The 23,605-nt window shown below is 44.3% G+C and overlaps 1 protein-coding gene across 1 annotated transcript in view; it reads right to left on the minus strand.

Moving 5' to 3' along the window:
* The window catches only part of SNED1 (sushi, nidogen and EGF like domains 1), a 70,755-nt gene extending 57,835 nt beyond the window's left edge, over positions 1 to 12,920 (minus strand). The window contains exon 1 of the mRNA XM_053389932.1: positions 12,406 to 12,920. Coding sequence (XP_053245907.1) covers positions 12,406 to 12,615 — 210 coding nt within the window. The 5' untranslated portion in view covers positions 12,616 to 12,920. The remainder of the gene's footprint in view (positions 1 to 12,405) is intronic.
* Positions 12,921 to 23,605: the final 10,685 nt, after the last annotated feature.

Below are 23,605 nucleotides of genomic sequence, written 5' to 3' on the forward strand. Positions count from 1 at the left end.
TCTCACCCCCCTCACCCTCTCTGCTGCACAAAATGGAAACCTATTCGGATTCCTCACAAGAGGAGCCTAGAAACAGAGCTAAAAACTGCTTGAGCTTTGCAACCATTACCTCTGGCTGTACTTAATCTTTAGAATTACACACACACCATGTATAGTCCTGGTCATGGGCAGTAGAAGACAAAAAACTATATTGCTGGAATGTTGGAGAGTGTGGGAGACGGAAACTGGGCCTGACAAGATCAATGAGCCAACGTAGGGTTGGAAGATTCCGAAACATAGGAAGCCAACTTATATTAAGCCAGACAATTTGCCCATCTAAGCTGGTGCAGTCTACTCTGGCTGGCAACAGCTCTGCAGGATCCCTGACAAAGATATTTCCTATCAGCTGGTAACAATCCTTTTTACCAGGTGAATCCAAGAACTGTACCTGGGACCTTTCGCAGGCAATGCATAAATGCTATCGCTGTCAATGTCCCCTTCTCATAATGAAAGTTTCAGAGCAACAACCAAGAAAGGAGTTGATTTTTAAATATTTTGCCCATGGTGGTGATAAAATCGCTCAGAACTGGGGAGGATTTGGATTTAAAACATATGTTCATTCACTCCGCCACTTGCAAGCACCATGTTGAAAAGGAGCCCCCTTCCGCATTCCATATTGGAAGAGGGCAGAAGAGAGGCAGACTGGAGTGCCAAGTGTGCATGTGTGATGTTGCTAAAGGATTTGTTCAATTACCTCCTTGTGTGAAAGAGGACAACTGCTAGCATTTCCAGTGCCAGGAACAAGTCCTTATCAGTGACAGGGACCAGCTGTGTGACCTGGGAGGCAAGGCAGAGGATGGACACACACATTTTCGGATAGGATTTGAGGAGGAGGGGTGGTGATTGAGATTCTAGCCTCCCTGTTAGCCCTTTTCATGTTCCATGAGGAAGAAAGCTTTTACTGCACCAAGAAAATCTATCTAGTGGAGACTTTCTCAGCCTGACTCATCTTTGCCTTGCACTTGGTGTTGCCTTTTACAGCACTGCCAAAGGCAACCCACTAAAAGTCTGGCTCTGTTACAAAGGATAGGAGCATTTTACAGCCATTCTGTAGAGATTGGAGCTCAGCCAGTGTGGTCTGGGTGGGGGCGACGTATGCAGGAGGGCTGTGTGATTTTACTGATTAAAAAAAAACAAAACACCCAACCCTCGCTAACAATAAGCAATGAAAAGGAAAATAGTACACAACTCTTCTCCAAAACCATATGCCGGGCAGGATCTCAGGCGGATTATAAAATTATTACATAATACTATTACAAGCTACAAAACTACACCCCAACACATTAGGGTAACAAAGGGAAGAATTAAACTGGTGAAGCAAAGATGAGAGAAGTGAGGAGTGTGTGGATACGTTTGAGCATTTTTAGATTAAGGAATTTTCAAGTATAGATTCTGCCAAAACCAGGAATGTGGGTGGGGGGAGTTCTCTTTTCACCTCGTACCATTATGAGCATGTAAAATTCTTCCTTAAGCAACAAAAAAAAAAAGAAAAAGAAAAAAAGAGAGAGAGCGTAGAGCAAAAACAGCTGCTCCCTGCAGGTCAAGGCTGAATTTTGAGATCTGCATGTCAAACAAATGTGATTTGAGTTTGGTTTCTAAAGCTGTACGGTATTTTAAGAAAAAGTTCATCAACCTACCTTAGTGTTATTAGTCCAACTATAACAAGGCAGAAAGGTTTTATTTGCTTGTAGTTGCTGCTGGCATTATAAGGACGAATATACAAAACTGTAACTTTTACAAGTAAGAGAAGTCACAGGCACCACAGGGAACAGCTTAATATTGGGGGGTGTATTTATTCATTTAATACTGTGTATCCCACAACCTCTGATCTCCAACATCACATGAGGTTTGGGCGCAAGTATGTGACTTTTTGTCTTTCACCACTGAGAAGCTGCCTTGAATCCTTATACTATTAGTATTACCAGCAGAGATGGGAAATCTGTAGCCCTCCAGATGATTTTGGACTCCAACTTTCATCAACCCCAGCCATCAGTCAATGGTCAAGGATGAAGGGAATTGGAGCCAACACCATCTGGAGGACCACAGGTTCCCCAGAGATGGATTAGAGGCTCAGCTTCCAGATGGGATTGGACACCAGCACCTTCTATTTTAGAAAATAAGACTGGGGGAAAACTCATTTCCAGCATGGATGTCCCCTGTCCCTGAACACACACCCCTCAAATCTTGCAGCATCTCAAAAATTTATGCAACATCATCACTGTACTGTATCTGTTTTAAAACTAGAGAGCATGTTAGAGCAGAGTTTTCATTTGCCTTGCCAAATCATTTTAAAACATAAACCCTGTTTCAAAATTTAAGAGAAACTGTTTGCCCACTTAGGGTTCCCAGATGCATGAACACAGATATTTAAAAACATATGCATGCAATCCACGCTTATAAGTTTGCTGGTGTGAATATCAAAACTCGCAGCAATGGGCTTGCTACTCAGAACGGAGAACTGCTGTAAGGTTTTGGCTGCAAAAATACTCCCACTTCTTTGCTGCCAGATTAATACATGTGGCAAGCTTTTGGGAAGTGCCTCCCAAATCCACTATTTTGGGTCAACAATAATATTTACTGGAAGTTCAAATTTTGCAGAGCAGACTTTCTGTACATTCAGTACACAGTCGTCATGTTTGTGGTCTACAATTATTCACAAAGAGCTGCAAGTACATATCGCTTGGGAACCTTATGACAGAATATGAATGACAGCAAACATGGGAATAATTGATTGTCACTGGCAGGATATGAACCAAAACATTACAAAAGACTTTGATGCTCCCAGAAGTCAAATGTAAAAGAAGATGAAAGATTGCCAGTAAAATAACTACAAATGGAAGTTCAAAGCAGCTCCCAGACATATTGTATAGAGTGGCAACAGCCAGCTAGTACAACACAGATATTGTTGCATAAACAGTTAGTGAACCTGAACGTGACAAAGGGGTGCTGGCTGAAGAAAAACATAAAGAGCAAGGATTTGGGTAGATCTTTAGAATGGGATGCACACAGGAAGAATAAATACCATGAGGTACAGCAACTATTGGCTCACAGTAGCACAAACTAAGTTGGTGATTGTGGTGATTGCCTAAGGTGGGGAAAGGGCAGTGACAGTCACAGCAGTGAGTATAAGCATGGAGCAGTTCTGCTTAGAACACAAGCATTATCTCAACATAATATGATTCTTGCGTGCAATATCTTAAAATTAGAATTATTGCTGACCCTCCTATTTTCCAGGGACAGTCCTGGATTTACAGAAGCCATCCCAGAATGTCCCACTTTTCCTCTTCCCCATTAATCAGAAGCATCAGATTGGTTTTAACATATATGATATTTTGCTGCTTCAAAGTAGCAAAGTTTCTTCTGAAGAACTGCCCATATACTAAAATAAAATAAAATAAAGACTGACTGGCTTCACTTCTTAGTAAAAGTAAATGCTTTCATGGATCAATAAACCCTTGGCTTCTCCTCTCGTTTAAATAGCTAGTAATGTTTTTAACATTTCTATCCAACTGCATCTTATAAACAAGTCAAACCAACTACAGTATGTTTTACTGACCTTTAAGATACACAGCAGGCTAAGAAAAAAATACACACATGCTAATCTCAGTAGAAACCAAAAAGTTAACAATGGCCATTGGAACATTTTCATGAGTGGAGTGGGGAGGGAACAGAATCTGCCTGTGGTTCCTGCTTGATTCCAGCACCCTCCATAGTAGCTCCTCATAGAAGGTAAAGGCAAAGTGGGAAAAACATATTTCCTAGAAAGCTAGATGTCAGGAGTGTATGGTTCTAGTCTGGCTTTCTCCTTCCAGCTCCACAATTCTATGACTCTATTATTCATTTTCTGTATGTAGCTCAGCTTTTTGTATTGTTTAAGCAGGGGTGTGTGGCTAACATTTTTTTGGCTAAAGGCTGCATTCACTCTTTACTAAGCCTTCAGGGGTTGCATGTCAACAATGGATGTGGCCTAACCTTACATGAACTGAAGGGGGTTAGAACCCCTCACTGCTCATTAAACAATCAAACTGATGACTGGGGAGGGGGTGATTTACATGCCAACAGGGTGCTGGAGTTTAAAACTTCTCTGTCCCCCCCAGTGTGGAGTGTACTTTTATTATTATAGCTGCCACTGCCAAATTCAGTAGGGTCTTGGGGGTGGGGGGCAGAAAAAAACTGTGTGGAGGGCAGCATCAAGCCCTCAGCATTGGACTAGCCACCACTGGTTTAAATGGGGAAGCATTCATATCACATAAACCCTACAGTCTAAAGTGGTACAATCTAGAAACATGTTTATCACCACATCTGCTGCATATGAGAACTAACCCCAATTGTGAGCAAGAACAGAATAATACTGGTAGTTCTGTTAGCTCAGCCTCTGTCCCTGCAAGAACCAGTGTTGCATAAGAACTACAGGGCAGGGGTTCAATGTGCAGAACACAGGCTCGAATCCCACCCAGCCATGAAATTTACTGGGTGGTGTTGGTGAAGTCATAGTGTCCTAACCCAACCTATCTTAGAGAGCTGCTACAGCAATAAAAACAGGAACCTCATGTGCGACTCCTTGGGCTTTAAGAGGGAAAGTGTGGGACACAAACGTGACAAAGGGATAATATGAAGCATCCCTACCAGATGCCTGGCCTACTTCTTCCTGAGATCAACAAGAAAGGCCATTTCAAAACCTTCATAATGTTGAACCACAATCTGTCTTTGTATAAAATCATTGTGTCTCTTGTCCTTTCAAGAAACTATGCCTCTTATTGTGACACACTGAAAATTTCAAAAACCAACAACCTCATACAACTCACCCATACATTCCATCCAACCTCCATTGACAGAAACACACTCCCTTCATTAGTCTTTTCCTCATCAACATTGGTCTTCTCCAAATACTTCTGCAGTTGTCAATTCTTTTCAAGGCATTAGAGCCCAGGAACTGAACACCATATTCCGGATGAGGTCTTACCAATGCCGAGTTGCTCATTAATTATATTCAAATGTGCAAATTAAACACAGCCCTTGCTAATTATGTACTTCCAGTGTAGCCCTTTGTAACTTATAAATTGCCCACCCCTGATATAATGAACTATCCAATGTTCTATCCGCATACAGGCTTTTCATCATTGGATCTTTCTTGTGATGTTGTGGGAAGCCAAAGACATTTCTATGGAAATCCTGCAACTAGCATCCGCTTACGCCTTCTACTTTCTTCTGCAAGTAGTTTGCACTGTCCTGGCTTGACCTTTTCTCTCCCACATTCATTGTTTAATGCAATCACCGTTGTTTGTAAGGCACTGTTTCTTAGATTAAGTGTACAAACTTGCAGAAGAGCAAAATGAGCTTTTGTTTGTTTAATCATTTGCCCATTCTTGACTTTGGTGAGATACGTTTCTGCTTCATGTGTAGAACCTTCAACAAACAATGAGGACTAATCCTTTGGAAGCAGAAAGAGTGTCCCCTCACTTACCACCCAAACAGCCAGAACTGTGCTTTGGTACCTGTACCTGTCACCAGCAACTGAGAATGGGATACATGTTATTTAGTAATTGCATCTGTTGTCACATTTGTTGTCCAATCAGTTTAAAGAACAACACATGCCCCACCTCCAGTTTATCTTCACTACAACCGTGTATGTGAGGGGTCTATGGCTGTAGAGCATGCTCAGTCTGCACTAGGTCTGTTTTGTAGTTCTCCTCCTCTGTTTTAGGGCTTTATTTCTAAATATTGTTTGTACGTCTGTAAAACTTTGGGTTCCCCTAGCTAATACCTTCCTTCTGTACATGGATGGCACTGTTTTTGATACAGAAAGGACTGGCACTTACCTATGTTTGATGGGAATAATAATATGTAGAGGTTTTAGATTGGAATGGGCCACCTCAGACTGTGGATATATGGGTGGTACAATTTTTGAATACTCCCCCACGGTAAAAGAAAGAAGCCAGATAAATCCAGGAACTAACAGAACAAGGAAACACATTTGATGAATGTGCTGGTTTTCCATTGGCATTTAAGTATTTTTTAAAAATAAAAATATAAAAGTGTATTTTAAAAATGTGACCATTCTATTCTGCTTATTCCACTGCATGGTTTTATCTGGACTGAGACACTGGGTGGGGTTAGGAGTGAATTGCTTTGCTTCCTGTTCTTCATCTACCCCCCTCCTTGGAGCCCTTTCGGGACGCCTGCAAGTGGGTCAAGCAAAATAAACCATCACTGACAGGAAATTATGTCCTGCTCTCTCCCTGTAGACCCCCCCCCATAAAGTTATCATGGTTGCCCTGGATAACTCCTTACTAATTTGAACATATCAGTTCAAAGGGGTTAGCAGTGCTCTCTTTCCAAACTCTACAGAGCTCAACCAGAAGTACTGCTTTCCACAAACATATTCAGGAGTGTGAAAAGAGTGCAAGAATGTTCAGGATCACAACTTCCAAAGGGGCAGGCTTCTTAGTCTGCCTCAGCAAACACAGCAAAGCATCTCTTTGCACTTTAAGATTTATTGTAGTGCAAGCTTTCCTGGACTCACAGCACTCCTAATTAGGCACATGAACTGTTATCTTCAGCTGGCAGGTGTATACGTATCTGCCAATCAAAGACTTAACAGTTCATGCATTTGATTAAATGGGATGAACGTCCACAAAAGCTTACGCTACAGTAAGTCTGTTATCCTTTAAAGATGCTGCAAAGCTCTTTGTCATTTTCACCTGTCCAGGAACCACTGCCCCTACTCTGAAAAGACTATGTTTGCCTTCAGTGACATTGGCACGCAGCCAGATTTAATCACACAGAGAGGCTTTGCCTGGTTCACATGTCACAATAAGCCAAACGATAACTTACTGGGATCGTGCAGGCTCCTGGAGAGGGGCTCAGATATTTTGTGCCTTCCTGGTCTTTTTTTAAACTCCCACACCATGTTGAGCTAAGCCAAGGTTTCACTTACCATATTGTCCAAATGCAGGTTTCTGGCTAATCTCTCTCTCCCCTCCCCATCACTAACCACAAGTTATAAACTTTCCAGGGAGTGGGTGGGAATCCTCTACACTACAGAGTGAAACCATTGGTCTAACTACCTTATTGTCTATACCAGGAGTCAGCAAGGTTTATATCCCTCCGTTGGCTAGATTGTGCGCACCCGCGATTTTCGGCGCCACAAAAGCGAGTCCCTGCACCGTGCTGGTTTAGTGCAGCGTGCGAGCAAGCAGCTCAGTTCGGGGTGGCTCATGGGCCGGTCAAACTACCTCTGTGGGCTGCTTCTGGCCCATGGGCCTTAGGTTGCTGACCCCTGGTCTATACTGATTGCCAGCACTTTTTCCAGCATTTTATACCATTATCTTTCCTAGACATAATGTGGATAACAAGGTTGCATCCCATGCAGCGAAACCAATCACGCTGCCCTAAATCTGCCTTGGCCCCAAATATAGGACTCAGCTTACCTTTTACCCCATGCTTTCTAGGCAGAGGTCTGAGCTTCAAAGTGCCGTGCCTGAATGGTTTTCTTTTCTTTTTTCGCCTCTGTGCTTTCTCTGCAAAAACCCACTCTTAAACACTGAATCAGAATAAACAGCAATTTGGGTTTTCTAGAGATTGTCATGTGCTCTGATTCAGTGGTAAAGAGCAGGTTTTCACAGGGAAAGTATCAGAGAGAAAAGGGGGGGGCAGGGGTTGGACATAGCACTTTAAAGTGCAGTCCTGTGCCTAGAAATACAGCACGAAAGGTAGTCTGGATGAGCCCATAGTTGGAAGTTTGCCTTAGCATCTACTGGGTGGTTTGAACACCAGCATGCCTCCACTGCCTCTGGCTAGCTCTGAGCTCCAGGGGGACAATGGATACACTGGCTTGCTCCTGCATCTGCAAGGCAGTTAGATTCCACCAGGAAAGTAGGCCCAGAAAGCCAGTTTGAAGGAGAGTGCTTTGGTGCGCCTCTGACCCTTTGTTGCATTTTTAAAATGTAGTGCAAAGTCAGGGACAAGAGCATGTGCTAGTGGTTAAGAGTCTTGCTTGGCCACTCAAAATTATTTGACCCCAGCCATGCGCAAGTATACTAACCATCCATTTCCAAGAGCGTTATTGTATAGGGCGTGTATTCCTCACAGCACCAAAGTGTTGCCATATTCTAACAAATAGTGCTTGGACACAAGGCACAGGAAAGGATGATCAGTGAAGAATGCATGCTAGTAAAAGATGTTTTCCAAAAAGTATCCTCATAAGCAGATAAAGTAAATGCCAGACAACGGACTAGCTAAACCCAAGCCAGTACAGCTTTCTCATTTTAGGACTCTGTTACCTTAAATACAGCTTCACACAGGATGAACGTAAGCAAATATGGACCTCCAAGTAAGTCAATGATTGCACCCTGCACACATACTGCATTGGTAACCATTTCCTGGTGTTTGTGCATGGAACAGAAGAGGGCCATTTGTTTGTCATATGTCATGACAGTGCATGAAATTGAAACAAACATTGAAGTAATTATCAATCATGGAAGCACCCTCTTTGCTTATAGCACCAAGACTAAATGAAAGCTCAACCACAAGACTCTCCTCCATGTGAATTATTCACAGGCAGAGAAAGAGACATCTTCTAAGGCTACTGGATTGTGTTGCTGCAGTAACAGACTCTCCTGAGGTAATGTCAACATCTATTAATGTGTCCAGGAAATTAGATTTTGCTTGGTCATCATTGTAAGCAATTTCCTGTCTCCTATCATGGCAGGCAAGGGAAAAAGTTTTAGAGTCACCTAGTTTTTACACCTACTCTTCAGGAATGTCCTTGCGGTGAGTTTCATGCAGCCAAACTCATATTTGTGTACTGGCAGTGACAACCCAAAGGTGCAACACTGCATTACAAATCATATTCAGAGATCTAACAGAGTCAAATCAGCCAATAGAATTAGGCAGTGGAAGAGGCCAAGCCATTCAAGGATTTTCCTTGAACCCAGAATCTTTAGGCCATTATAACCCCTTGGCGGCAGAGTGTAATTGCCAAATATAGCAAAGACATGCCGATTCGCAACATCCTGTTACAGCTTTGATGCCTTAAATTAAATTAAAACTGTTGACTGTCCCCAAGTAAATCCAGATGACTTTGGAATAATTTGAAGTGACCTAAAAAAGAAAGAAAAGGAACCAAGCAAAAGGCAGCTAGATTTAAAGATGCCAGTCATATTGTATAAAACAAGGATCTATTTGCACAGCACAAACCATCAGTCTAAAGACTGTGAATCAATGGATGTTACAGTTATTGGCTTGAATCATAAGACAAGGAAATTTCATGTGCCATTCTTTCCCTTATGATCCTTGAAAAGCCTTTCCAGGGGGGCGGGGGGCGGCTCCTGAACAATGAGCATGGGAGGGGAGATGGGGCAGGAAATTGTCCTCCTTTGACCTTCCGAAGTTAACTTTGTCTTTCCCAACCTGGCTGTGCTGGCTGGGAGATGTAGTGTAAAACTTCTGGAAGGCACCAGGTTAGATTAACAAACTTTTGATCAGATTGTCAAACTTTAGGGTCCAATCCACTGAGGCTTGGGTACATGTTTTTGCTGGAGCATATAGCTCGAGAGACAAAGATGAATCAGAGAGACCTTGGTTGAAGCCTCACTTTGCAATGAACTGATAATGTGGTGCATCAGTCTCTTTCACCCTCATCCCTCCACCTGCATTACGGAGATAATAATACTGTTGAACCTTACGAAGGTTGTTGTGAGGCTCATGTGAAGTGCTTTGAACATGTAAATGGTGCTATTTTTTTTACTACCACCAGGCTAGATTAGATCACAAGCCATCTACCACAGCACGTTTTTCTTCCAACCATCATCAGAACAGATTTTAGAGATTTTACTCACAGGCCTGTTTTGCACATAATGCTAAGCCATGGTTTGTTTAGCTTAGCCATGGTGTAGACCCAGCTCCAGAGACTAACCTTGGTTTGTTTCCTGGAAAACCACAGGATGAAGTCCATGGTTTGTTGCTGGCTTACAAACCTTGGCTTGGTGTTATATCTGACCCCAACAGCCTTGCCTAACCAATAGTCTGCTTGGCTATCCCACCTCCAACACTTGCCAAGTCATATAGGCACACGGAAAGAGCAGCTGGAAAACAAACCAAACTTTAAAGCCAACCTAAGTGCAAAGTTATATTATCTAACTATCTTGGCTAACGAAATTTGGTTTTGGTTGTACAAACATCTGGCTTGCGGACTATGCGGTTGCCAAGGCAGTTAGTGGTATATTTGCTGTCATTAGAATCTTGAAAATCTGCTTTTGGGGATGGGAAGAATTTTGTTGTTGTTGTAATGATCATGATTGCAGTGGGGGGAAGAGTTTAAAAACATGGTAACAGGACTGAAAGGCCCGGAAGACAGATGGCAAGCAATTGTCTTTTGAGATTTTGTTTCTAAATCCACCATGCAGTTTTCTGGAATCATGACAGTTATTTGTGGCTAGCAGTAGTTTAACTCTTTGGTTCCTCTTGCTTAAGGTTACCAGATTTTTTTTCAATGAATCCGGGGACACTTTTCAACTTCCTACTAAATAGATGGGTTTTGTCAGGGGACTGATTTGTAAATGCAGGGATTGCACCCAGGAAACAGGGACGTCTGGTAACCTTACTCTTGCTGGCTAGCACACTCAGCTGGCTGGACAACAGCCCTTTAGTGCAAGGGAGCAGGTCCGAAGTTGGTGCTTGCAAGTTGCAACCAATTATGTGCAGATTGGTCAGAATGCCTTTGGTTCAGTGTTTTCCTCAAGGGCAGTGTCATTAGGTGCTTCCAGATGGGTGCTGAGTGTGGGCTGAAGGCACTTCATGCTTGCAATTTTCTGCAGCATCCACATGGCATCACAGGCATAAAAGTATCTGTCCATCCCCCCCCCTTATTTAATCTGGATTTACTCTAGGAGGAGTTAAAAAAACTATCATAAATTACTCCTTTACATTATCAAGCCATGTGTCTGGAAGTACCTATCATGTATTTTTCTGGTATTATCAGGCAATGCTCATTTATTTATTATTATTATTTATTATTACAAAAATTATCATTTATCCTTCACCATGGGCAGGTTACAACAATGCAATATACAATTATATAAACAAGAATACATTGTCAAGGCAGCACACCAAAATAAGACACATTAAAAACATGCATCTAAAACAGACCACTGGTCCATCCTGTCTTGAGGCTCCTACCCCACCTCTACCCTCCACTTTTGCTTCTTTGGTGGTTTTGAGGTGCCTCCTATCACTGGGATCTCATCCCCACCATGCTATCCTGTTATATGGCATTTACTATATAATCCCATAGCCAAGATTGTCATGTGAAAGTCAAAGTGCTGAAGAAAAATGGATGGACTTTGGGAAACCCACCAGTGCACTAATACTTAGCCTATTTATATATGTTTTGATGGGCTATTTTGAGAACATATCTGCAGAAAGGCAGCAAACACATTCAAACAGGTGTGCAGAAACCCCAGTTCTTTACGTGGCAGATGTTTCTTATCAATAGTTTGCAGAAATCAGATTTAAAGTAGCTACCATGCCACCTGTGGTTCGTCTGTACTGGTCCCCCAGGAGCTCCAGAAAGTAGATATGGGGAACATATAACCCTTCAAATGTTGTTGCGACTCAAGCTCCCACCAGCCCCAGACAGCTTGGGCAATGGTCGGGGTGGCGAGATTTGTGGTCCCTCATCCCTGACATAGGCTACTGAATATGTGTATCGAAGAGAATCCATGTGAACATAGTCTAAGAAACCAAGTTTTTCAAAATACCCCACCACCTTTACCTGGCTGCAGTACAAGGCAGGGCTTTTTGCACCACACTCATCCCTAGGAATGAGAAAGCCAGTGAAAGATCCCCGCTTGCCTTTGGCCCAGTTCAGATGCTATAAGCTTTAAAGCAGAGCTGGCTAACCTGAGGCACTCCTCCAGACATCATTGCGCTGCTGCTTCAACTCCTAGCCTACGGCCAGGAGTCCCAACAACACCCGAAGCGCCACGGATTAGCCAAGCTTGCTTTAGGGTCTCGGCTGCAGCCCGGAGCACTTATTCCCAGGGAGGGAGAGAGAGAGAGATTCACCCAACTTCCGTGGGACCTGCTTCAGCGAAAGCACGCCTGGCGTGGCATTGCAAAGCTCAACGCAGAGCATCCCGGTCGGTGGAAGCAAGCGCGCTCTGTAGAGAAAAGCCTCTCACGCCGTGAGCCCGGTAGAGTTTCCCTCCCCGCTCTTTCTCCCTTTTATTACGAGGACCAAGTATGTTGGGTGAAGTATTTCTGAGGGGCCCTCAGGCACAGAGCATTCCAGGGTAACTACTCCGCGGTAAGCAACCTCGGGGATGAGGGGGGAAAGGGGGTGTCTCTCTCAGGCAGACTACTCACGTAGAGCGCCATGTGAGCCGCGCCGAAGAAGGGGAACTTCACGGCGATGGGCCGGAGCCCCGAGCCGCCGTCGTCCTGCTGCGGGGTGGCCGTGTCCCCCTGCGCCGGCCCGAAGGGGTAGAAGTCAGCCAGGGGCACGGCGCCCTTCGCCCGCAGCCGGAGCCAGCTGCCGAGCGCCAGCAGCACCACCCAGCCGGACAGGCCCCGCATTTCCCCGGCGGGCGCCGAAGGACGGGCGGGCAGAGCTGAGCTGAGGCGACGGGGCTGGCACGGAGGCGCACACGGGGCGCTGAGGCAAGGGAGGGAGGGAGCGCGTAGACGGCGCGGGCCGGGAGGGAGGAAGGGAGACCGTGGCGCCAAAGGGACAAGGAGCTGCCTCTGGCTCGGCGGCGGCAGGGCAGCGCCGGCTCCCGGGACGCGAGAAGGGCTCTGCTCGGGACGGCGGCTGCTACAGCTGCTGAGCGACCCGCGCGCACACTGAGCCTCTCTGTGCAGCGTCGAGGGAGGGGACAGCGGCTCATTCACACAGCTCGGAGGTATACATATTCATACCCTGGTCAGCCAATTAGGACGCGACCTGGAGGAGGCGGCCGCCGAGGTTAGGGGCGGGGTTAGAAGGATCGCGTCTTCTCTTAAAGCGCTAAGGACAGCTGGCCGGCGAAAGCGCGGCGCTACAGCTCGGGCTAGCGCGTGGCAGGCGAGCGGAGGAGCCGCGGGCGCGTCCAGGCTGCGGTGCTCATCCTGCGGAGCAAGGGAGTTAGGACCTCAGTGTGCGGGGAAGCACTGGAACCGCCAGGGGGTCAGAGGTCCGTCCGGGGCCCCTCGCTCCGCAGGATGAGTGGAAAGGCCCCAAGCGCAGCATCGCCAACTCTGAAGTGGGCAAATAACCCATTGCCATGTGAGCTCCGGCGAGAGCATTAAGGCCAGCGTCTTAAAATTACCCAGCTGACTGCATGCATTGGGTGACGGAGTTACTTCTGAGTAAGCACGCATAGGATCGGTTTGCAAGCCACGTCACACTTTCCCCCCTTTTTTCCGAGTTAAGGATGCAGTCCTAAGCCCACTTACTTGGGAGTAAGCCCCATTCAATGGTATTTACTTGTGAGTGGTTAGGATTGCCACCCACTCTGGGCCATCGCCTCAATCCCAGGCATGAGAGGATTCAGAGTGTTCTGTGTCTAGACAAAGATGCCTTCTTCCTAATTAGTATTCCTTTACGGGGCTGCGTCTGCATGCGAAGGAGTCCAGGCTTAGTTCCCCACCTGCAGATCTGCTGCCAGCCATTGTCACAACAATAAGCCATATGGACTAAGCCAGCTCCTTTTATTCCTAGCAGAGATTTGGGGTGTGAACACTGAAAAGAGATCTGAGTGATCGCAGAACAACATTGAATTCAGAGTATCATAAAATAATAGTGGTGTCCTTGCAAAACAAAAAAAAACTTCCTTTCTTTCATCACTGACTTATTATCATTTCCTGCATCAAAAATGAATTGGACTAAAGGTACCTTATCAATTTTATAGGTGTTTGGATGGGAGTCTTGTACTGCAAATGGGTCAATCTCATTTTTCTGCGTGCAGGTTTAGTGCATGAGCTGCCCACATTCTCCCCCCTCCCCCAGTCACTAGAGGACTTTGGCAGAATGCCAAAAGAGAGTTATTGACTGGCCTGAGTCACCTAGGCTGAATGGGATTTGTGCTTGGATCTCACCAATCCTAGACCAGCGCTTCAGCTACTACTTCCCCTATCTTGTGCCCTCTAGATGTTTTAGACTACAACTCCCATCAGCCACAGCCTGCAAGACCAAGCTTGACTTTATTCTCAACTCCCTTGGTAGCGTAATCTGAATGCTGCAATGAGGAATTGATGTTAGTTAAAACAATGCTTGTCAAGTGAGCTCAGGCCTGCTTGGGAGTGAAAAGGTTACAGAGATACAATCTAATTTTGGGAGCAGAACTAGGACATATTCTTACAAATTTACACCAGCTGCTTGTTGGAAGTGCTACACGCTGAAACCTCTAAAGGCCTTTTTAGCAGAACAAATCTGGGAGAGCGCCAGAAAACAACAGCGATAGTATAACTTATGGCCAAATTCAGCAAATGTGCAAAGCAAAACTAGTAGCTGAGCTGAGCTTTGTAACTTTTAAATCTTCTGCCTCAGCACCTTTTGATGTGCAGGCATGTATGTGCATATGTGCGCCTGCACATGAGCTCTGCCCCTCGTGTCACCATGCATGCATACAAATTTGCCAGAAGTCATCAAGTAAGAAAATGGTAGGCAAACTGCCCTATGAAAAGCACATCTACAATTTGTGTGTGTCTGTGTGTATGTGCTTGATGTGGTTGTTGATGGCAGTGAACACTTCCTCAGCTTTTCTTGGGGAACTCTGATTTGTTCTTTTTTGTTCCTCTTCCTACATCCCTCCTGATGCCCTTTGTATACACTGAACTCAGTATGAGGGCGAATTGCCCATCACTGAAAGTTAAGTCTTCAATCTTATAATAAGATAAGTTTTGTTAATTGTGAAGAGGTCTAGCTTCACTCTGTCTCTGCCTGCTGATTTACCAGATTCATGGAAAAAGCAAATCAAAAGAATGATGGGCAGCTGGGGCTGTAGTGGTTTGTGACACCGAATTAAAACTGAGCACCTTCAAAGTAACTGGATATTATTCAGCTAAGTTTTATTCAGAGTAGAACCACTGAAATAAATGAATATGACTAAGTTTAAGTCCATTAATTTCAGTGTGTCTGCTTTGAGTAAAACTGAATACCACCCTTTAGCAATTTCCTGATGGGAACCATTGATTAATTACAAATATAGTCTAGCTTCTCTGTCTCACCAGCAAATTCAACTTTCTGTCTTTATTCTGCATATTCTTATTGAAAATTACTGTAAAACATTCCCAGACTAATTAATACTGGTAGTAAAACCAATCAAAATCACAACTGAAGTCTTCTGAATCCAAACAGGATTCACCCTCCTTTGGACAAAGGGATAGGAATAATGCTTAAGGCTATATTCTTATACCCACTTACCTAGGAGTAATTCCCATTGAACTCAGTGGGGTTTACTCATGATTAAGTATGCATACAATTGCATTGTTACTCAGTACTCTCATTCCAAAGAGGTGCAAATAATTTTTTTTGGAATAGTAATTATTGATTAAACTTATTAGTTGCCAGTTACCTCATACACCTCCAGCATTTAAAGCATAGATGTAAATACATTATACAATGAAGAGAAAGAAGAAAAAATCATATAAAACCTAAGCACTCTTTAATACAATATGCAACCCTTGCCAATAGCCATAGGAAGCTTTGGCAGCACACTGGCAATAAAACAGAATCGGCTCAGCCCATTAAAGGCCTGGGAAAAAAGACAAGTCTTTACTTGGCCCCAAAGACACCAGGCAGACGTCACTGGGCAGTCACAGGAGAAAAAAAAAAGGCCCCCTCTGTTGTCACTCACCTCTTAGCCTACCTCAGAAGAAGAACCTGGAGAAGGGTCTCAGATAAAGATCTGAAGGCCCAGTAGGTTCATATTGGGAGAGGGGTACCAGAAGATATTCTGAATATGACATTTCTGACTCAGGGCTGCATTCCTTCTGTTTTGAAGAATACTCCTATACTTCACTCTCCAGAGTGAATTTTGAACCTTTCCAGAGTTTGTATGATGAGGTAGGTAAAGCATACCTGTCTTCTACCCCTGACATTTCCGTCACCTGAAATGTCACTGAACTAAATACAGTTGCAAAGTCAGGGTATGCAATATTTTAACAGTAAATACCACATTGCAGTTTTGTGGTGCTAAAAATATTATTGAGAAATTATTTGTAGCAATGCAACATTTTCAGTTACATGTCATGCTCAAGTAGCCCTTTGTCTTGGTTTAGGAAGAATGCAACATTTATCTTAAGCAAATAATTTTATCTAGCAGGCTCAAGTTACTACTGCAAAGGCAGCACAAAACACCCTCACAGAGCTATGAAAGCCCCATGACACTCTCAATTATAATACAAATAAATTTAAATACAAGTTCAGTTTAGATCTCAAACAGAGCAGTGATTTTCTGTTTAATGCTTCCCACTTAATGATTATGAAAATGTAGTCTGCAGAGTATAAGGTAAACAAATACTTTGAAATTGCTGCTGTGGATTTATGATGCTATGACAGAACTGGCACATCAGGATCTTATAAAAAAAACTAGAGTTCAGGACTCCACTATACCCACAAAAGTCTCATTTATTTATTTATACCCATTTCTACATATGTGTACAAACCTGAGAAAGCCCACCTAATTCAAATAAGAGATATAAAAGTATTCACAAGATTTGGGCCTTTCTTATAAATAACCACTCTCCCCCTAACAATTTTATTTATTACATTTATAAACAGTACTTTCTTTCTTCCATGGAACACAGAATTATCCAGAGAGGGTCACTCAGCAGTCTATTATCTAAGCCAAACCTGCTTAGGTTTGATAACATAAGGTTACTGCATCATTTATGCATCTTCAAACTATATCCTGGAAATTGTGGATAGAGACACCCTGACCATGAAACTGGAGGAATAAGATCTGGAGGGAGTCCCAAGGATGGGCTTGATCCCTAAGCTATGTACAGAAATTCTGCATTTTTAAAAGTTCTCTGCAATTACGTCAAAAGCAGCAGGGAGTGAAGGTTGCACATGGATGTTGCCCTCATGTTGCCAGTGAATGTTGGCAGCAGAGACAGCTATTCAGTTATGAAAACTTCTTGCCCATCAGAATTTGGAATTAAGCTGAAGGAAAGCAAACGGCTTGTTTGCTTGTTTCCACTTCAACTAGGGGCCTAAAACAATAGGAGTCTTGTGGGCCATTCAGAAAAGGCTTTGCACACTGTTTATGGCCCACAAGCCAGTGGTCCTCCACCCTGTCTTAAAGCCTGCCATGAAATTAGCCTGAGAAGCCCTGGACAATTGCAAAGTGCAGCCTCCTCTTTATGGAAGGTATTTATGCTTAAAAAGCTTTTGGGGTCAAATAAGGGGACGTGGAAGTCCACTTGCAAGATTCCCAGTCAGGAATGGCTGAGGAGAATCAGCTGATGAGATTTGATGGGAGAATTGTAAGTAGTAAGCTGAGGACCAAGAAGGTTTGTCTAACCCTACTAACCTACTAACAAAGTAAACATGAAAAGATAGAGAACTGGAAGTGCAGGAGGAAACACAAGACTGGCAGCCCAAGTTTTGGGCAACCAAGCCAGAAAGAACCAACTGCAGCCTGGATGCCATGGGTGAAGAACATATAGCCTCTTTTGCCCATGCACACCCTATGAAGGGCTTAAGGGAAGAGTCTACATTCCTACAGTGGGAATGATCCCAAAGGCAAAACACACTTGGAGCCCTATTTGTCTTAGGCTGAGATCATTGCTGGTTGAATTGTAGTACAAATCTGTCTTGAAACAGGTGGGGACAGGGAGGCAATATCAGGCCCAAGGCCTCCACCTCTTTGTCTGGCCCTCAGGATGCTTCCTCAGTCCACACACCCCTGCTGGTCCTGCTTGGCACTGCCTTAAGTAATTTTTGCCTGGCTGGAAGATGTCTTTAAACTCTGACAATTCTTCTTGCTCCCCTGGATGGTGGCTAGAGAGGAGCATGGGTGTAGAAATAAGCCTACTGTATAAAGCTAAAAATTGAATTCATAATTCCCCCCACTTTGCAACAGGCCCATGAGAAAGTTGCCTAGAGCATGTGACCCTTGGGGTGAAAAAGGTCCCCTACTCTTGACACAGAAATAGTGTTTTGAATGCAGAGATGGCCTTCATCTTTGGACTGAGGAGCATAAGCCAAGAGCAGCTTCTCAAATATTCCCTGTTACTTGGGTTGCCCATCTTCCTGTGGAAGGTCTCCGGGGAAGTGTCCCAGCCAGCTGGAGGCGCTCTCCTTTTTCCTTGTTGACAGCAGTGCTGGAACCAGGCTTGCACCTACTTTTTGGCAATTTGCATGTAGGGAGGCAGTTCCATCTCACGGAAGTAGGAGCAAAGCACCTCCATATGCAGAGGGAAGAGCTTTGGCTGTGGACACGTTTTACATGCACAAATTCTTTTCCTTATTAGTAATTTGGAAACTAGTTAACTGAAGCCATGTACCCACTTTCAGACATATGGTGCCGTTAACATGAACATTAAAAGGCAAGTCCTGGTGTTCCCTTTTGTGGCTTCATTCCCCTGGGAAAATGGTCGTACAAGCAGTGAGTGAGGTCACCACATTCCCCATGAATATGTATCCCAGTACTTTGCTATGGCACCACATGGCTGTTCCATCTGTTTAAAAAGCACTGAATGGTTTAAACTGGATCCTCAAATAAGGGTGCCTGCTTCTCTCTGAACCACAGCTGAGTCCATAGATGTCATCCAAATATGTGAATATTCCTGTGAAAGCAGTCTCTTATTCAACCCCATTTTTACACGGAGAAATATTTGGGCATTTTTACCACCATCACAAAACCCCTGATTAGTATCCACTAATACAGTTTTCTACTTGGGGGGCGAGGGTGGGAGTCTCGAAAATAATTGGAAAGGTTACATGAGAACTAGCCACAAGAACAGTGTACAGAGCCTTTAAATACATGCTTTGTTTCCACAAAGTGAACTAATCTCTAATACTAATCCCTTTAGTTATCTAGCATTCCTCCCCTTTCTTGTCTTATGTACTTCTGTTCTTTCCTCCATTCCTCATTATTGCAAACCGCATTCCAGTTGCCCAGGTCCATAGTTCTCACAATCTAGAGCCAGCCCTGCCATTAGGCAGAGTGAGGCAACCGCCTCAGGTGGCAGCTGCAGAGAGAAAGAACTGGCAGCCCCTTGACTGTTGTGCCTATGCCCCCATCACCAGCAGCCTTTGCTTGCTTTGGAGGACACAGTCTGTCTTGAGACCATGATCTAGCCAGCTGACAGATAATATGAGGGATGCTACCCCATCACAAGTGTTGAAGTAAGAGTCAACTCTCAATCAGGTCAGCTTCTGTATGTGGAGTGGGGAGTCGGTGCCATCTTGTTCTTTGCCCCAGGAAGCAAAATCTCATGGGATGCCTTTGGTTACCCTACTAAGGAAGCAGGGAAAGATGCTTGGTGGCTCACCCTCACAAACTTTTGCTGTGGGTTGGGCTTTCAGATGGAATGAGGGGGTCTGTGTGGATTGATAACAAATTAAATAAGCATTGAAGCAGTGTGCTTGCTGTGCTATGTTCTTAACTATGTCATGCATGATTCCAGTTTATAAGACAGTAGTGGGGATATCTATCTTGCAAAATAACTGAAAAATTGTGAAGTTATGCTGCAGTAAGTGTGGTCTTGGTCATCCTAGTCAATATGGTCATGATAAATAGCACTTAAAACAGAATCATAAAACCAAAGAATTGTAGAGTTGGAAGGGACCTTGAGGATCATGTAGCCCAACCCCCTACAATGCAGGAAATTTCACCCAGAGCGGGACTCGAACCCAAGACCCTGAGATTAAGAGTCTCATGCTCTAATGATGGAGCTGAGTTCTTTCACTTATCACACCTAATACAACCCAACACAAGTTACTACAATTACGTTCCATTCATGTAATTAATAACTAATGCTGCAATATTACGTGTACTTACCTAAAAACCAGCCTGAGATCAGCAGGACTTATTTCTGAATGAAAATGAATAGGATTGGGCTGGCATTTCCCACTCTGTTGCCTTGAATGGAACATCCAGGCTATTCCTATGTCCATTTACCAAAAGGCCATATGCATTTGGCCCTAATCCCAAGTACGGTAAGTATGTATAAGACAATGAGTTGGATCCAGACTGTTAGCTGAACTTCACTTCCACTAAAATCAATGCAATGAGTCCCATTGCTATAAAAGCGAGTGAAGCTCAACTGACAGGCACTGCAATACAAACCCTCTTTGCTCCAGGCTGGAAGCTGTTTGAATCCTACCAGCCTCTGCTGGCCACCATCTGTGGAACGCCAAAGCCACTCCATTGGCTCAGGCAAGGGCACACAGAGACCTTTTGGTGCCTCGGGTAAGACACACTGTCAACACCCACCCCCAAATGGTGTGAAACTAGTGGCAACTCAGACACTCTGAAGGAATGGGGGCATTCCACCGAGAGTCTTGGCAAAAAGAGGGTTTTCTGTGAGGCATTGGTGCCAATCTCCCCACTGCTCTAGGAGTGGAAGACCAGCAGCAACACAGCCACTCTGTGGGAATGCCTTTTGGATGAGTCTTGGTGAAATTGGGGTGTTCCGTGAGGTGCTGTTGCTGCTCTCCACAGCTTTGGCTTTCAGCTGTGTCTTCAGCTTACCCAAAGTACACTTGGAAGGTGCCATTGCAGAAGCTGGAGAGGGGTAGCTGCTGGAAGAAAAGAGGGTAAGCGGTGGTGATAGTGGGGGAATCGGGATTTCCCACCCCCCGTGAAGCATGCTGCCTGAGGCGGGCCACTTCAGGTCGCCTCACTGGTGCGCCGGCCATGGGCACAGGGCCTTCAAAGGGCAGCCCAAGCTCTGGGTCCTAGCCCACTGCCATCACACAGTGACATTGGTCCCAATCTGAGCCCAGCTGCTGTGCCAGTTAAAGGATCCCAAAGAATAGAAGAAGAAGAGTTTGGATTTGATATCCCGCTTTATCACTACCCTAAGGAGTCTCAAAGCGGCTAACACTCTCCTTTCCCTTCCTCCCCCACAACAAACACTCTGTGAGGTGAGTGGGGCTGAGAGACTTCAGAGAAGTGTGACTAGCCCAAGGTCACCCAGCAGCTGCATGTGGAGGAGCAGGGACACAAACGCGGTTCACCAGATTACGAGTCCACCGCTCTTAGCCACTACACCACACTGGCATTTTGCCTCCTCCCAACATCCCCACCTTCCACCCCAGCTGGCATGAGCTACACAGGGTACACGTACAGCAGTGGCTCTGCTGCTCCAGTAAAAGCCCTGCTGTTCCCTGGGCAGAGTTTGGAATGGAGCTGGATACAATTCAATCGTATTAGCCTTAGCTAGGTTTTGCAGGATTTGTGGCCAGTACATTTAAATTAGTCCCATTGGCTTTTGAGAGGACTTACTTTAATGCACTACATTCAAGGCTTCGGTTTCTCAGCTTCAGTGCTACTAGCCTGAGCTCTAAATTCTTCTGCAAAGCTTGTGATCCGGGGACGGGGGGGGACGGGGGGAGAGAGAGAAGTGGCAGAACAAAGCTGACATGTTTAATCCCTTTGCATTCTTCTTTTCTTAAGACCACACCATTGCAACTGCTATTATACTTTGAGTATCTGTAGCAAAAAGTGGTCCTATGCGTAGTGGTTTGTTGGTAGCTGCAACCGAGTGTTTAGCTTCCAACATTCTGAAGATAAAACTCTTTCCCACTGGGAACATGCTTTGAAACTGTGATTGTATTCAATAAAAAGGCAATAGAAATATCCGCCGTAGTAATTATTGCAAGGTCCGTTTCAATGCTGAACTGAGGCCAAGGAACAGATTCCTGTGTAAGAACTGAAACTGAGCAGAAAAGAACAGCAGGGCTCAGAAGGAACAGCAGCAGATTAGCTAAATTCCCCCATGGAAAGTTTCCCTCACTGAAGCCTGATTGTGCCAGCAATGGATAGACGTTTTCTGGGATTCCCAGCTCTGTGCCTATGGATAGCTCAAAACCTGGGGGTGGAAACTGGGCAGCGTTCAACTTCTCCTAATACATATGGCAACAAAGGCTGGCATACCATCCCCTTTGCTATCTGGCACTTAATGGTCCAGGCCAGCGTTCCCAAACTTCTTTTTTTCATAGACCACTTGCAAACTGCTGGGGATCTCAGTGGACCCCTTCATGAACTCCCAGCACCATTGTCAGAACCAGTGACATATTATGGAAGTCAAGGGCCCTGAGCCAGGTGACTGAGTGGTGTCCCTTTAACTGGCAAAGTTTTAGGGAAAGATCAATGGACTGCACAAGTAGCATATCATGACTGTCATGGGGTCCAGGGTAATGCCTTGTTAGCTGCTCAGTAAATTTGGCCCTGATCAGAATGGCCTCAATCTCTGCTCAGAAAAAAATTTAAACAAATGCAGGACCACGTGCAGATATTCTGATTGTTCTGCAACCTCTCTGTGGATTACATGAAAGGGCCAGCAGTGGTCTGTGGACCACAGTTTGACATACTATGCTCGTGGTATCGAAAGGTTGAAAAGTCATCTGCCATTGTTAGTCACTCAATATAAGGCTTGTGGCAGTTCAACTAAATTAATCCTAATTTACATGCATTTAAACAGCACTTTTTGGGTGCATGTGTGTGTTTCCCAGCAGAAGTTAACAGAATCGTGGTTTGACACCAGCTCAGGATCAGAACTAGTCCTAAGGAACAAGCACCTTACTTCAGAAGTTCAGCCCAAATAATTTACTGCAACTAGGGATGGAAGGATCTGTCAATGTTGGTTCTTTCAGTTACTAATTTTTCCCATCTTAAATTTAGTCTTCCACATTTCTGCAATGATTTGTGATTTTTGTTGTTTAAGGAAACCTCATAAAAATTCACCAGCATTTTAGTAGAATTTCTCCCCAAAAATGATTAATAGGCACATTTTTGAAAACAACGTTATGCATTTCTGTACGCTATTCCTTATGAACCTATTCATTTTTGGAACACTTCCCCCCAAATATATGCAACACTGGTAGGTTGGAGAAAGAAGATTCTGATGAAACATTAGCAAGAACTTTCTGACAGTAAGAGGTGTTTGACAGTGGAATGGATTCCCTTGGGAGGTTGTAGACTCTCCTTCCCTGGAGTTTTTTAAGCAGAGGTTGGATGGCCATCTATCTGTCTTGGATGCTTTAGTTGAGATTCCTGCGTTGGGTTTGGACTAGATGACTTGGGGTCCTTTCCAACTCTATGATAAGAAGGAGGACAATTATTTTATACAGCTTTCAGAAGAGCAGCCATGGGGAACTGTAGTGGATGGGGTTAATCTTATGGCCCCTGAAAGACTAACAGATTAATTGTAGCCTATGTTTTTGTGAATTACTGTCCACTGGAGTTGGCATGAAAGCTTATGCTGCAGTAAATCTGCTACTCTTAAAAGGTGCCACAAAACTCTCTTTTGTTGTTTAAAACGGTAATTTTCAGGGCTACATGACAAATATTAAATAAGCCAGTACAGAATGTGCAGTATTTATATATTAGCACAGTGGAAATTGCTCTCC

Source organism: Podarcis raffonei, chromosome 5 (genome assembly GCF_027172205.1).
Source record: "Podarcis raffonei isolate rPodRaf1 chromosome 5, rPodRaf1.pri, whole genome shotgun sequence".
Lineage (NCBI taxonomy): Eukaryota > Metazoa > Chordata > Lepidosauria > Squamata > Lacertidae > Podarcis > Podarcis raffonei.